Below are 15,736 nucleotides of genomic sequence, written 5' to 3' on the forward strand. Positions count from 1 at the left end.
CAAACAGCACATATTATGTTAATAACTAAACATTTAATTTAACTGCTGTGATTCAGTATAAAAATGAACATGAAAATATATACTATACCTCTCTATTTTTGAATGATATATTTTTAAATTCCGACTTCTTTCAAGTAGTAGTCCATCGACAGCAAGAGATCAGATCCCACAACACAGAAAAATGAGTCCAAACCAGTGCAATTTATGCTCATACTTTTTTAATGTATCACAATGAGCAAGAAACATACTTGATGAAATATTTTCAAAGGAGTATATTCAATTACCATCTACAATCAACTTAACTAGGACAACAAGGTTTTGTGACAAAAGTTTCTTTAAAAGTCTGAAGTTCCGTGTGGTTGTATGTATGTTAGTTTCCATGTAATTTGGTACAGTTTGGAAATCTTCATCATATAATTACAGTAACAAAAAAGCTAACAAGACTACAGTATAGAAAAGACATCAAGAACAACATTTTTGGTTTAACTTGCTCTTTTTTGTACATTGCAAGGCTGTTTTTTTCTACCCTCGGATGGGCTGCCTGGAGCCACAGAGCCATGCTTATGAGGCTCGAAGGAGGAGTAATTCAAGGAAACAAAAAGAAAAAATAAAAGCATTAAAAAAACATTGTGGCACCAGAAGTCACAAAAGGAACAGAGAGCTCCAAGTAACAGTTCATCTTTCAAGTTGGAGCAAATGGTTGTTTGGTTGTTAGTTTGGTTGTTAATTTTGGTTAATACGCTTTTTTAGTGTAACTGCCTCTTTAAGAATGACACCTTTGAGAACCCTTCCCTTCTCTCTGTTCTCTCTTTAGATATTGTAATCGACAGAGAGAGGGGTGAGCCGCCGTTTGACTGGAGAGCTTTACTTGTCAACCCGAGACAAGCGCGAGGAAATGAAACAGGTAGCAACATGAACTGGGAGAAATGAAGCAAGCTTCTCTGTCCATCCTGTCCTGAAATTTGGAAAACGTCCATCAAAGAGCAGAAGCAGAGGCAGAGCTGAAGAAAGAAAGAGACAGACAGAAAGGGGGGGAAGAGGCAGCTGGAGCCACTTAAGTTCAGTTTCATCTAAGGAGTTTCCTCTGTGTCACACATGTCCATTGGTTCCAGAGTCCATTCCCATTACAGAGTTGTCAGTAATCAAATAAGGAGGTGGTTTTAAAGCTGTTTTTGAGCCTGCCTTTGGCTCCCATGCCCAGTTTTGGTGTGCCCGCAGCCTCTCACGTCCTCCTAACAAGATCTCCAAAGCTTCCCAGAGTCCTTTTTTTCCTCTTTTCATTACATCTTCATCTCAAAAAGAAAAGAAAAAAGTTGATGTCTTGTTTTAAATATATCTATATCTGTATACAGGTACACGCTCGTTTTCACAGTGGGCAAAAGATGACCTCTACAGCAAAACCTTGTCTTTATCTCTCTCTTTGTAAATGTCCATTTAAATCAAGTATCCCAATGTAAGTCAGTGGATCCAATTATCCACAGTAACATTTTGTGCCACAATAAAATATACACTTATCTGGGGCACAACTTGTAGTTTTTTTTTTTGTCTTTTTGTTTCAACTGCATAAAGCTTTGGCCACATTCATATATTCAATCAAAGTAAAAACTGCTCAGTGCTTCGGTATCATTATCTCGTTTCTGATCGTTAGCTTTAAAATTTGATTTTCTAAATTTCAGTTATTCATAATCCAGCTTTGTGGTTCAGTTTGTTTTGGTGTGTAACATATAAAAAAATAAAAGGCAAACAAAATAAATTGAATTGATGCTGGCTCTTATGAAACACACACACACACACACACACACGCACACACAAACATACAAACTCACACACAGTCCATGCTGGCTGAATCTAATGTAGAGACCTCAAATTTGTCTTCCACAAAAGAGCCCAAAAGATTACACTTTGGAAATAAGAGAGCAAACAGTATCATTGAGACAATGAATATAAAGAACAATATCACACCATAAAGTGGCCAGGTCATATTTTTTTGTTTTTGTTTCTTAATTTCAGCAATTCAAATTAAAGCTTGTGTTAATTTATGATAAAGTAATATACAGAAACTAAAATACAAATACATATGCGAAAATAACAGTACATGTCTGACATTTTTCGAAAATTAAAATAAAGCAAACATACGAGGAAAAACTGTACAACTTAAGATTTTTCCAAAATAAAAAATACATATGAACAGTATTTCAGGGAACTGGACTTCGGAGAGAATTAGCATGCTGTAGTATTAACACCAAATCTCTGCAAGACGTAGCACTTAAACACACTTCTGAGATTGTGGCTGTCTGTGATACAATAGTGGCCAAAGGTAGTTCTTCACAAATTGAAATATGTCTGGGTTTTGGTGTAAAAAATAAAACTGCAGATCGTCAGTGAGAGGGCGGGGGAACGTATGCACATCCATTTCCATTGCAACAAAATGAAGTGGGTGACTTCTTTGGACATGAAAGCATCCTAAGTATTTGAAAACAAGGGACATCTCCAAAATACCTCCTACTTTTTCCAGAAATAATGCTTTGGAATGAAGATGTCCCTTTAAAGACCTGTAAGCTATGTGTGGAAGTGGCACCCTGCAGACCCATGGGACAAGTCACTGGTGGATTTCCCAGGAGAGGGGCAACGACACCTCAGCAAAACAGCTATCATTTCCCTCTGAGACTAGTTTTATGTTGACTGGCATAAATGTCACTAAACCTATGAGACACATCAGTACCAGATGTATTATATACATTTTTTGGTAACCACTATAACTTGCTTAACAAGTGAGCAACAACCTTGACTGGATGGAGGGATTTTCAGCAATGTTCCATGCCAGCACAAAATGACATTTGGAGGTCACTTTGTTCAGCAACCAATGATGCAAAAATTTACACAACAGTTTACAGTCACTTTAAAATGAGCAAAAAAAATAGATTGTGACAATTAAAAGCAATTAAATGAAATGAAATCAGTCCTTGCTTAAGAAAAATCCATTGTGATATTTGGAATGCACTGGTCTTTACAAACGTTATAGATCATTGGCTTCAAACATTGGTCTGTTCAAAAAAGAAAATCGGCAAAATGTCCTTTGGAACATATATTCACAGTCTTCAAAGTTCCGTTTTTGCAACAAGGAAAAAAAAGGTGTTGCAGAGGCAAGAAATTGGTTTATTGTTTGTTTTAGTTAAAGCTTAGCCAAAAGCAAAATGAGCATGCATCTAGGTACTCTTTTTTTCTTTCAAAATTCTACATTAGCAGCAAAACGTATGTCCTTGAAGACCAGACCTTATACATTTTCTTAAAAAAAAATGGACATTTGAATGTGACAAAAAGTCAAACAAAGATTAATAACCTCTATCTTACAAACTGCAATGGCTCTGTAACGGTGCTACTCCACAATGCAAGGACAAGGGCCCTTTTTGGTTTTTGGTATTTACGTAAAAAAGCTACCTGTTTGCTTGCAAAGAAGCAAAAACGGCAACTCTGATGCGTACTCCTTTATCTTTTAAAACTTTGTTTTCTTTCCTCTAAAAACAGCAACAAATTCTCAAGTATAAAGAAGCCTCTTCTTTATGCACCAATGGTGAAAGTGTTTAGTCTTTGGATTTTCTTTTTGTCTTAAAGCGTGAGAATTATTATTAGTATTCTTTTTTCGTTTTCATTTATGACAACAAAAATGTCAAGATGAAAATAAAGACTGTAACCACACTACATGAAGAACAAAAGACCTGCTTTGTAGTGTACATATCTACAAACACAGGAGAGCAGAGAAAAATAAGTGCGAAGAGAGGAACAAGTAGAGTGAGAAATATAAGTCAGACAGTGATAAGTGCACAAAGGTAACACAAAAATTAAATAAAATAAAACTTTCAATATTTCACCCAGGATCTTTTTCATCTAGGTTAGCACAGTAACAACCATACCATAAAATTTAAATAATTCTTAAAGAGGATCCTTCCTTGTCAGGAGGGGCATTTTTGGGTGAATTTTTCCCAAGAAGTTGAGAATAAGACAGAAATAAAGTTTAGATAAATTACCTGTCCATAAATCTAGTCTATCGGAATGACCAAGACAACATCAAATGAAGCGTCTTAAAGTTGGACAATACAAAAGCTAAATGTACACAAAGTTTTTTTTCAACCTACCATACTGTTTAAATTCATTTCCAATGCAACAATCTACTTAACACCAAAAATGTTCATATCTATCATAAATACAGAAGGTTGTTTTTTTTGATCAAAACTTTTAATGGCCCATTATTGTATCTGCAGTGCTCTCCGTGTCTGGGTATAATGGAATTGCTATTTCCCCCCTTTTAAAAGGATTTCTAATGTTAAAGTCAGCAAATCATTTACCCTTTTTTGAATGCCCAGAAACAATGCCTTATTGAAATTGAATGCAACTTAAAGCTTTCTATTACGAAATCAAGTTCTGAAAAAAAGAAAAGAAATTGCTCATCTCCTGATGGAAACAAAATGTGTAAAACATGGATTTCTGTAACAGAAAAACATCTGTGAGCTGTTGACCTGAGAATAAAATAGACATTACATTATTCTTTTAGTTTTGCAAGCCATTGGTATCTGAATTCTTAAATAGCAAGAAAACTGATAGACTATTCTCCCATACAGTACATACTGGCTTTTTGTGACTGTGCTATTAAGTAGAAATTATTACAAAACAAAGGGACAGCTTGTTGACTCGTGTTTCTTCAAAAGGGTTCTTGGGCCATTTGTCAACTTTGAGGCAGTCCATTGCCATTCAGTACAGCATTCCTCTACCATTACCCAAAACAGAACTGCAGTGATCTTTTCTATTCTCATATATTAGTATGCATGTATTTCAGTTGAGTAAAACAAAAACAAACAAGAGAGACAAGAGAAAAAAAAACAAAATGGAAACCAGCATGTTGATATGGGAAAACAATCCACTAACATTAAAATTTTTGGTTACAAGCTTTGGAATTGCAGTTAGTCTTTACACATCTTTTTCTGAAATTGGTTTGTATACTTTTAATGTATTTTTAACATTGCTGCTTTTTATGTTTTTTCCATTTGTGATTTTTTTTGTCTTTTTTAGTGTTTTTTAAATATTGTCCATCACTGAAAGCTCTTTTACAATCTGATGGAGTCTGTTCCTACACTAGCAAGATTACTACTACAACTACTACTGTCTTTGACAAAGCCAGGCTGCTGCGGCTCCTCCGCCGTTATGCCCAGCCTGTCTGCTGACTTCTGACTGCTGTCAGAGTCAGACTCGTCAGTAAAGACGTCTGTTGGTATCGAGGTCTGAACTCCTGAGGTGCTCAATGAACTTGAGGTAACCGTTGAAGGTGAGGACACTGGAGGAAAAGAGGAGGAAGAAGAGGAGGGACTGGCATTGGGCTTCCCAGCTAAAGCTCTGGAGAAAGGGGCCTGGGGCCAGGATTTGCCGGCAGCTGTGGTGTTGTGTGGGGTAGTAGAGGAGGAGCACAAGGAAGAGGAGACAGCAGAGGATGGCATGGTGGCTGATGTTGTTGGCGGGGGAGGAGGGCTGCTGATGGGATGAGTGGCAGACTGCGAGGTAGATGCGGTGTTAGGATTGGGGAAGCAGGCTGAAGAGTGAGGTAATAAACTAGTAGCGTGCTCTTTGGCATTTCTGGCTGATCGCTTGATTGTTCTGTGTTTGTGCAATGCCGATTCCAGGTGTTGACTGAGTGCTTTCTCCCCATCCAACGTAGTGTCACAAGCCAGGCAGTCATAGAGACTTCCAGCCGCTGTACCTACGCCACCGGGGACACGCAGCAACATCTCTTGCAGGTTTGCCACAGACTGACCGAAAAAACAGTTTGATTTAAGGTGGGTAATAGCCGCTTCTTCCTTGGTGAAAACTGCTTGACATTTGCGGCATGCCAGTTTATACTGCACCTTGGGGACGATGAACTGGTCTAGATGGGGGTTACCAGCCTTGCCATCCATTTCTTTCTGCTCAGCGGATACTTTACTACGAGAGGAGGATGAGGAGGAGGAAGTGGGGGGTTCACTATGGGAGTTGCCCTTTTGCGCCTCTGTTTTAGCTGGATCTTTGGCAGATTCTTTACGATCCCCCAAGGATTGAGAGGGAACTGCAGTTTGGCTCGACTTGGGTTTCTGGATCTGCTGAAGCTGCCTCTGCTGCTGCTGCTGCTGCTGCTGCTGCTGTTGCTGCTGCTGCTGCTGCTGCTGCTGCTGCTGCTGCTGTTGCTGCTGCTGCTGCTGCTGCTGCTGTAGTGCCTCCTGCAAGCTCTGCTGATATTGCTGGTAATGCTGCAGCAGGGACCCTGGAGACAGGCCCATCAATGCTTGCGACAATGCTGGGTTGTATGGGAATAGACTTTCCATACCATACATCGGTTGCAAGTAGCCCCCTTGGAGAGCCCCAGGGATCTGTGGAGAGTAATATGGGGAAAAGCCAGGCATGAAGTAGGGCAGGAACTGGTTTGTGAGGAGAGCTGTGGGATCGGATGCCAAAGCTGCCTGCAGAGCCTGAAGCTGGGCAGGATCTACCACATACTCCATGCCAGGTGTGGGCATAGAGGTGGCAGGTACAGCTGTGTCTGGTTTCTCCTTCTTGGCGCTGGCAGCAGAAGTGGATGGAGCAGGAGTGCTTCCAGTCGATGATGGGGTTGAGGGCTTCTCTGTCTTTTCCTTGGACTTCTCCTTCTCCCTTACCCTCTCAGTACTACGTTCTTGTGGGGGTTCCGGCCGGGAACCGGACTGGGTGGTTGAGGAAGTGGAGTTTGATGTGGTGGTGGGACTTGAGTGCGAAGCAGATGTGTTGGGCTGGGCTGGGCTGGATGCGGCAACAGATGATGAGGAGGGAGGCTTGTTGGGTAATCCGGATGTAGGGAGGCTAGGTGAGGGAACACTGGCACCAGGCATATTCAGGAGGTTTGAAGGTTTTGGAGGAGTTAAAGCTGGAAATTTTTCAGGAACAGAAAAAAAGGGGAAGAATTAATTCAGGTTTTTGTTTTGAAAATATTATTCAAATATAACGTGTGTGTTTGTTGTTAAGAGTCTGTACTTAGTGGTATATGTCAACCATTATTCCTTTTTTACACTAGTACACTATTCACACCATGGGATTACCGCATATTTCTTGAATTAATAGCTAATAATAGTTTGAAATTGTTACTTTACAGTTGAAACGAAACATCTGCAACATCACATCTTAAATTTTAACTGTATTTCAGTAAATGAATGCAAAATGATGATGTACCTGAATTAGATGAGTTGAAGCTGGAAAGAGAGGGGCTGCCAACTCCTGGCAGAAGGACAGGTGGGATGCCTTGCAGATTTGGATAGGCTGATTGGAGATTCAGAGCCTGCATTGCAGGGTTATCAAACATCCCCTGCTGCATAGCCTGCTGCTGTGCCAGTCCTAAAACTTCATTGGCCTTCTTAATGCGATCCATCTCTTGCTGGGCCATAAGTTGGCGGACAGTGGCTGGGTCAAAGTATTCTTTTTCCTTATCAATCTGGCTGCCAATGGTATCCTTCACCTTAGAGATGTGTTGCGCTGAGAAAATGTGATCACGAATAGAGAGGCGAGCACTGTACTTGATACCACACAAAGTGCATTCAGTCTTCGGCCCCTCATAGGATGTGTGATTTATTCCGAAGTGCTTGGCCATGTTGAGCTTTGCCTTTTTCTCCTTGGCACGGGCATTTTGAAACCACACCTGAACCACTCTCTTTGGAAGTCCAATGTCATTGCCAAGTACCTCACATTCCAGCATAGTAGGAGTCCTGTAGTCGTTGAAACAGGATTTCAACAATTTCAGCTGGAGGTTGGTCATCTGTGTTCGAAAGCGCTTTTGTCCAGGTCGATCTCCACTGTCGATGCTCCTGGTGCCTGATGCTCCAGGACTTGGTGAGCAGGGGTCAGCCATGCTGGACGTTTCACTATGGTCAATTATATGTTCATTTTCATAGTCCTTAGCATAATAGCTTGTTGCAGGGCTTACAAGCCCCGAGGACATCTGGTCATCATTTTCAAGGAGTGGGACTGTGCCTCCAGACTTAGACAAGTAATCACCACTATTCTGGCTGTGCTTTGCATCAGCACTGTCATTATCAGCATTGGCCTCATCACCTGTGGTTGTGTCTGTGATGGCAGTATTCACAGAAGAACAATCGTCATTATCCAGTTTGCTCGGATCATAGCTGAGATTCACTGAAGACATGGTTGCACTCTCAAAATCTTCCATTCCCTCAACTTTAATAGATGAAGGGCTCAGTAAAGCCCTGGGAGACAAATCCATGCCTTTGTTCACTGGTGACATAGAGGAGCTTTGTCCATCACTGTTTGTAGAGACAAGTTGTGAGTAAACTGCTGTCTCTAGAGCATCAATTTTTATTTGCATACCCTCCTGATCAGGTAACATACCAGCGAGAGCTAAATTATATCCAGCACGTTTGGCTTCATGCCAGTGACGAGAGCGAATGTGTGCCTCCAGGGCAGTTTTTGCTTTAAAAAGAGCTCGACAAAAAGGGCACCTGCGATGAGCTTGAGCTGGCCCTACTGCTCTAAACTGACCTTTTCTCTCTCTTGCTCTGGTATTTTGGAACCAGACTTGCACTACTCTCTTTTTTAATCCCACTTCATGAGCAATGTGGTCAAGCATTTTACGTGTAGGATTAGAATCTAACAAATACTTCTGATATAGGATCTCCAGCTGCTCAGGTGTGATGGTAGTTCTAAGCCGCTTGTCTCTCTGTGGCTCTTCTCCGCTGTTTGTGCTGTCATTCTCTCCTGGACTAGTGCCAGCTTTCTCCTCTAACTTCCTCTTCAGGGAGTTCATGGTGGAGGTGGGGGTGGACGGAGAGGTGGCAGAGCTGCTGGGGATCTGTGGCAATGCCCCAGAGAGTAGCTGACTCGCCAGGAGAGGATTGCTGGGATCAAAAAGCATGAAAGGCATGTCAATTGGACGGTCGAGGAATTGAGGGTGGATGAATTGATTTTGCACAGAAAGGAAGTGTAATTGCTGGTGTTCCTGCCAGTGCTCAAAGGAAGGGAAGCCAATCTTGCACTGCTCACACTGGTAAGGGATCATTTGTTGTGCCAGTTGTTGTGTGGCAGAGGTTAGGTGTGCATTGAGGCTCATGTGAGAGCTTTGTGATGAGGCTTGGCTTGTCTGAGAGGCTGAGGGACCACACTGCTGCTGTTGCTGAGAGTAGGAAGGAGATGAATGTTTGATGGACTTGGAAATCGTTTGAATCTTCTCTTCTCTCTGAGGTCTATGCTGTTGAGCCTCGGACTGGGGTTGATGCACAATTTCCTGCTTAATAGAGATTATATTTTCTCGAGGATCATCAGAAATGTCTGGTAATTGCTTGGGTTTCTCGTCATATAGGTTTGAGGTGGATGCTGGTGATGCTTCCTCTTTCTCAGAAGATGACAGGTGTGAGAATGCTGAAGTGGAGGGTGGAAGTGGGCAAAGACTTGAAGAAGAGGGCATTGGAGTGTGACAGGAAGACCCAGAGGGAGTATAACATTCATTGGAAAGATCCAATGAATCCTCGTTTTGGCTGTCATACTGTCCATCCTCATCTTCATCTTTGTAACACAGCTTCTTTTGGTGTTTTATTAGATCAAAAATCCGCTGGAAAACCAGACTGCATTTCTTGCACTGGTAGTTCAGATTTGTGGTGCGGATATAGCGGTCATTTGACAATTCTCGTCTCTCACCCTCTTTACTCCCCTCCCCTTGGTTTTCATAGTTCTTCCTGGCCTTCTGGCGAGCATTTTGGAACCAGACAACAATAACACGAGTGGGGAGGCCCAGAAGGTTGGAGAGCTGTTCAAATTCATCATCTTTAGGATAAGCATTGGCATCAAAGAAGTCTTGTAGCACTCTTAGCTGGTAGTCAGTAAACCTTGTCCTGGATGATCTCTTACTTCCATAAAATTCTTGTTTCTGAGGTTCAGGTGAAGGAGGTTTAGAGTCAATTTTTGTATCTTCTAGAGTTGTTGTTGGTGGATTATTGAAATTGTATGGTGAGTCTTTGTTGCGCTGTCGTTCTTTAAAAAGGGTGTTTCTGAACCAGTGCTTAATGACTTTTTGTGGCAGCCCCGACTTGTCTGCCATCTCTTTGATTTGGTCCTCATTTGGTGAATTGTTGATATCAAAGTACTGTCGCAGGACCCTAAGCTGGTCATCTGTGATGCGCGTCCGTGGCCTCTTGTTCTGCTGCTGCTGCTGTAGCATGGCTGGTGTAAGCTGTTGTTGATATAGCTGGGCCAGTTCTGAGGCCAGGCTTGGCTCAACTGACTGTAACTGGGAAGTCAACTGAGTGGGCAAAGACTGCAGAGACATAGATTGCATCATGAGTGGTGAGAAGAGGGGCAAATCCATTGGCATGGAGATTTGTGCCATTGACATTTGTGGCTGTTGGGGAAGTACAGTTGGAGGTGTAAGTGAGGCAGCAGAGACAGGGATATTTGGTGTGGGAGCTCTTTGGGGTGGAGGGGGAGGTGGAGGAGGCGGTGGAGGAGCTGGAGCTGCCTCTGGTGTAGGGGGTCTCAGTGGATAGAGTTTATCATAATGCTCTCTGTATTCCTTGGCAAATCTCTCTAGGGATCGAAATGGAAAGAAAGCCTGATGGATATGCTCCTGGTGACTCTTTAGAATCAGTATGTTTGAAAACAGCTTGCCACAGGCTTCACATTCCAGTTTCTCTAATCCCTCAATGGGGTCCACCACTCTTGTTATCCCACCTGGACCACTTGATCCTGTAGGTCCAGCTGTTTTTTTCTGAGCTTTCTGTTTGTTTTCATTGTATTGAATTACTAACTCAAACCCAAAATTTTCCAGCAGGGCTTTGGTTGCATTTCCTCGAGCATCTGAAGCAATCCTTGGCGGAGGCAATCCAGTATCATGGTTTATGTTAATTGAAATATGCTGAAGATCTTTCTTTTCTCTTAGCTTGCTGTCTGCAGAATCTTTGTTTCCATATTCGTCATTTTTTTCATGTGAATCCTTCTCTCTTTGTATTTCCCTCTCTTTCTCATTCTGAGAGGAGGAAGGTTTCTGCTTTCTTTCAACCTGTTGAAGGAGAGATGCACTTTGCTGAAGCAATGCCATCTGATTCTGAGCATGTGCGTGAGACTGCTGCTGTTGCTGCTGCTGTTGTTGATGTTGCTGCTGAAGATGGTGGTGCATCAATTGCTGCTGCAAGCAATTCTGCTGGGCCTGCTGAGCTGAATTTTTTAGATCTTCCAGCAGTGAGGCGGTGGAGGATCCTGCTAGGCCAAGTGCTGAGTTACTGAGGTTGATTTCTGGGTTCAGCTGAAATTCTGCACCGGGGATGTAGAAAGGGAATAACAATTGCTGTTGTTGCAGGGGGAGAAGTGCATCAGTTGTCATTGGGAAGTGCTGCAGAAGGGCTGGGTTGAATAGCTGTGATTGTAAAATAGCAGCCTGCTGTTGGAGTTCTTGCTGAAGCTGAACTTGGGCTTGGGCTTGAGCCTGAGCCAATTGCTGTTGCTGCTGCTGAAGCTGTTGTTGTTGTTGTTGTTGTTGTTGTTGCTGCTGTTGGTGCTGCTGCTGCTGCTGCTGCTGCTGCTGTTGTTGTTGTTGTTGCCCCCTTGCTGACAGCATGTCTGTAAATTTATTCTTTTTCACCTCATGGTTCTCAGATGGAGAGGAGTGGCAGCTCACTGCTGAATTCCCCAGGGTTTCAATGCAGTGGCTCATATGGTTTCCTCCGAGAATACTCTGAGTTGTTTGAGACCCAGAGGAACTGTGGTTGGTTGAGCTAGTAGTTGAGTTAGTTGCTGGGATTGGACTAGATGTTGAAGTGCTGATACTGGACCCTCCTCCACTTAATCCAGGAGTACTCGCAGAGCTAGGGATCCCTCCTGCTGCTTCAAGTTTGGCTGCCCTAGCTTTAGTTTGGTGTAGAACAGAGCGCATGTGAATCTCCAGAGTTGAACTCTGGCTGTATGCCACGTTACAAGTGCTGCATTTGAATGGCTTGTTGTCAGGACTGCTGGTAGGCTCAGGTTGACCACTAGTGGACTCCTGTAGAGCCCTCTTCACCTTGTGAAGGTGGGAGACAGAATTGTAGTGAACCAGAAGAATGTTCTTCTGTGTAAAAGACTCTTTGCATACAGTGCACTTGAAAGGACGAGATGGATCCAAGAACTTCTCCATAGTAAAGTTGGGGCCCTTTCTGAATGGTAAAGCACGTTTAGGTTCAGATCCATTATCTTCTTGCAGTGAGCCAGAGTCACTGCCTGTTGGGCTTTGCTTCTCTTCTGTGTCACTTTCATCTCCCTCTTTGTCGTCTTCTCCCAGAGTTACATGCTCCTCTCCAAGGGATGGGTCACTCATTACCATAATGTCACCATTCATCAGTAGGCCCCCATAAAGCTGCTGGATATCTGCTTCACTCAGCTCCAGGTGGCTGGTTTCCAAATGTTTCTTCAAGGCCTGTAGTGTTCTGAAGCTTCGCTGGCAAAGGCAGCACATGGTGGCTGCCCTGATCACATGATACTGTGAGTGGAGCTGTAGTTTCTCTACAGTCTTGAAGGCCAGACTGCATTGGTTACAGCGGTACTTGTAGACATGGCGATCAGAAACAGGCAACTGAGGCCTTTTGTTGTGAGCTTCATTGAAGTGCAACTGGAGGGAGTTGGAGGACTTGAACACTTGATTACAGCCTTTCTTCCAGCACAGGAATCCTGTGGCATCATCTCTCTCTGACTGTTGATCTTCCAGAGGTGACTTGCGAGCTTCAGCTATTTCTGTTGGGAATGACACACCCTTCTCTGGATCAGCATCTGATGCATCTGTGAATAGGTAAGCCGAAGATTAGAGCAATTCATTAGGTACCTACATATGCAAAGCATGTTTTTTTCCACATTAGTGCCTACAAAATGTGATCAAAGTACACATCATGGAAGTGCTCTCGGAAAAGCAAAGACAAATTATGCAGAGAGTGAACACCAATTATCGTTCACATTTTCTTGTTGTAAGTGAAGGTATTGGCATAAAAAGTAAAAAAATGTAGTTGAAACAATTGTTTTGTGAACCCGAATAAAGACTCTTCATTTCCATTCTATGTAATTACAATTACTGACTTCATACACAGTTAGAAAATTGTCAAATTAGTTCCATATGATTTATTATAAAGTCAGCCATGGTTCCCTAGAGTGACAAAATGCACATTACACACCAAAACCCCCAAACTACTGTAGTTGATTGACCTTTTTAAGAAAAGAAAGTTCACCCTAAATGTTAAAGCACATCAGATACTAACCAGCTTGCTTCTTTGCATCTTCAGAGTTAGAATTGGCTGTGGCATGAGGGGTGCTCTGGGACTCTCTGTCTGGACTCGGTACAGGTATGAACATGCTTGCTGGCAGTACTTCAGTTGCTGTCACCTGGAAAAACAAAGCACAAAGGAATCCTGGTGTTAATTATCTCGCTAAGAGACAATGTTATATTTTAGTTTAAAACCTTCAAGGGAAACTGCAGACCCAAACAGGGGGCTACACAAAGTATGTACCAAGAAGTCGGTTAGACGGATCAATAATACTGTAATGGTGCAAGTACAATTTTAAAGATTTTTCAGTGATATATTTCCAATTCAGAAACTAAACAACAATTTCATTGCTAAAAATATGCATACATTTAAAATATATTTAAATCCTTTCACTTTTCTAATTCATATTCAAAGATGAAGTATTGATTGAAAAAGTACATAGGAAGTACCCTAATTCATCATTTTCTAAAAAAATTTAAAGGCAGTCACGTGTGAACGGCTGCAACCTCAGTTTATTCGTGCCTCTTCCTATTCCGTCCTCTCATATCCTCCTTTTATCCCTAAAACCTGAGGACTCATCAACATCATCATTATTAGATCCCTATTCTACATTAGTCATCAGCTGAAACTGGATGCGTTTGAAAGATGAGACCCTGACTTTTTCCCCTCAACCTTCAATTAACTTTAATTTACAACTCACCACCATACAACCCCCAAACCTTTTTTCCTATGTTTTGCTGCTGAACCTTAATTTAACTCAATATTGACACTTTAAGGACACTTCCCCTTTCACTCGTGGCTTAAATACGTATTACTTATTTAAGTGATTTTAAATATAGAGGGAGACAAAGGAGAAAAAGATATCAAAGAATATAGCCTGGTGGTCCTGTGGGCTAAGACACTTTCATTGTCACTGTAAAGTCCCTGATGAGACTCATTTTTAAAAGTAATTTTGCATTATCAGATCTGTATGTCTGATGCTTTAATCTACCATATGCACCATATGCTCTCTAATTATTCCTCTAATAGACCCAGCGAGAACACAGCTGAATGTACTGTGGCGCGTCATAGAGCCAACAGGCCAGATCCAAATGGAGCAGCATCATCCCCAAGCAACAGGGTTTTCAAGGTTAAGAAGAACACTGTCCATCACAAACTACAGAGACAATGTTGCCCAGTAAGCATCCATCTATCTCCTTATTTGTTACCTCTATCTCTTCAAAAATAATACGAGGAAAATTGATGCAATCAGCATGGAAAGTCACAAAAAAAAACAATGATTTACATTACAAAGTGGACTGTTTCCAGACAACTGCTCCATTTGACGATTAGAGGAGGGAACAGAGACTCCCAAGGTCACTTTTAATTTGGACAGCCTAATTGGCAAACACAGTTCAAAATCATCCAGCCAGACTCCGAATTAATGAAGTGCAATTATTTTCATTACCCCTATCTTATACAGACGGAAAAACGAGACAGGGTGAGAGAGGTAGGAGTGAGGGAATGTGTATGTATGTATATATATGTACTATATATGTGCAGCAAGACATGAGAGACATGGGGCAGGGAGGAGGGGAGTGCAGAGACAATGGGTGGATGGAGGGTGGAAGAGTGAAGGCATCATTATGCATGCTTGACAAGAAATAAAAGTCACCTTTTTCAGAATTAATTAGGCTGCTCTCCTCAGACATGTGAAAAGGATAAAGTACCTTTCCATCTGCATTCACCAGTTATAAAAATGGTGCTGGCTTTAATGTGTGTTATATTACCTCTGTTCTATCACAGTACTCTTATAGTGGCTCAGTACATTACTACCTCCTATAAAAGAAATAAATATTGCCGTCTACCATACTAATGTGCTTGCCATTTACTTTCTAGATGGGGGATGAAGATGGCTAGGCAGCAGACAGAGCGATGTTTTATTCGGTGATTGTCCAGCAAGCTATTTAGCTTCGCGGGATAGAACAGAACAAAGATTTGCTCAGTGATTTACAAGAAAAGAGGGCAAATAAAATTTTATTTCCCCTTGATGAGCATTAAAGAAGGCAAGGAAAGTATTCTCTCATGGTAGACACTGACGTACCCGTGCAGTGCAGCGGATGTAAATCTAACTTCAGGACTGGACAGTCAACGATCACACGATTGAAGCTGCAAACACTACACATTTACATATCATTTCCTGTAGGAGTCGACCTGAGCACTCACACAACATTTTGTGCGTGCTGTTGTATACACTGTCTAAACAGGTATTGTTTATATAAAAGCTGATTTTACCTGATTTGCAGTGAAAATATTATTTCCGTTGTACGTACTCTACAAAGTGGGGAAACTGTTAATTAAATCTTGACTTATCTGTGTCACAATTATTTGTTAACATTCACAATAAAAGACATTGTTTTGACTGGCACACAGGTGATCACAGACATGGCATGAATGTCGGTGGAGTAATAACTGAACTGGGA

At 41.8% G+C, this 15,736-nt stretch overlaps 1 protein-coding gene across 1 annotated transcript in view; it reads right to left on the reverse strand.

The window, feature by feature from the left end:
• Positions 1–201: 201 nt before the first annotated feature.
• The window catches only part of zfhx3b (zinc finger homeobox 3b), a 136,469-nt gene continuing 120,934 nt past the window's right edge, over positions 202–15,736 (reverse strand). Inside the window, exons 9-11 of the mRNA XM_035159091.2 lie at positions 13,269–13,392; positions 7,222–12,798; positions 202–6,919 (exon numbers count right to left, since the gene is read on the reverse strand). Of these exons, the coding sequence (XP_035014982.2) occupies positions 5,100–6,919; positions 7,222–12,798; positions 13,269–13,392 (7,521 nt within the window). The 3' untranslated portion in view covers positions 202–5,099. The remainder of the gene's footprint in view (positions 6,920–7,221; positions 12,799–13,268; positions 13,393–15,736) is intronic.

This window comes from Hippoglossus stenolepis, chromosome 1 (assembly GCF_022539355.2).
Source record: "Hippoglossus stenolepis isolate QCI-W04-F060 chromosome 1, HSTE1.2, whole genome shotgun sequence".
NCBI lineage: Eukaryota > Metazoa > Chordata > Actinopteri > Pleuronectiformes > Pleuronectidae > Hippoglossus > Hippoglossus stenolepis.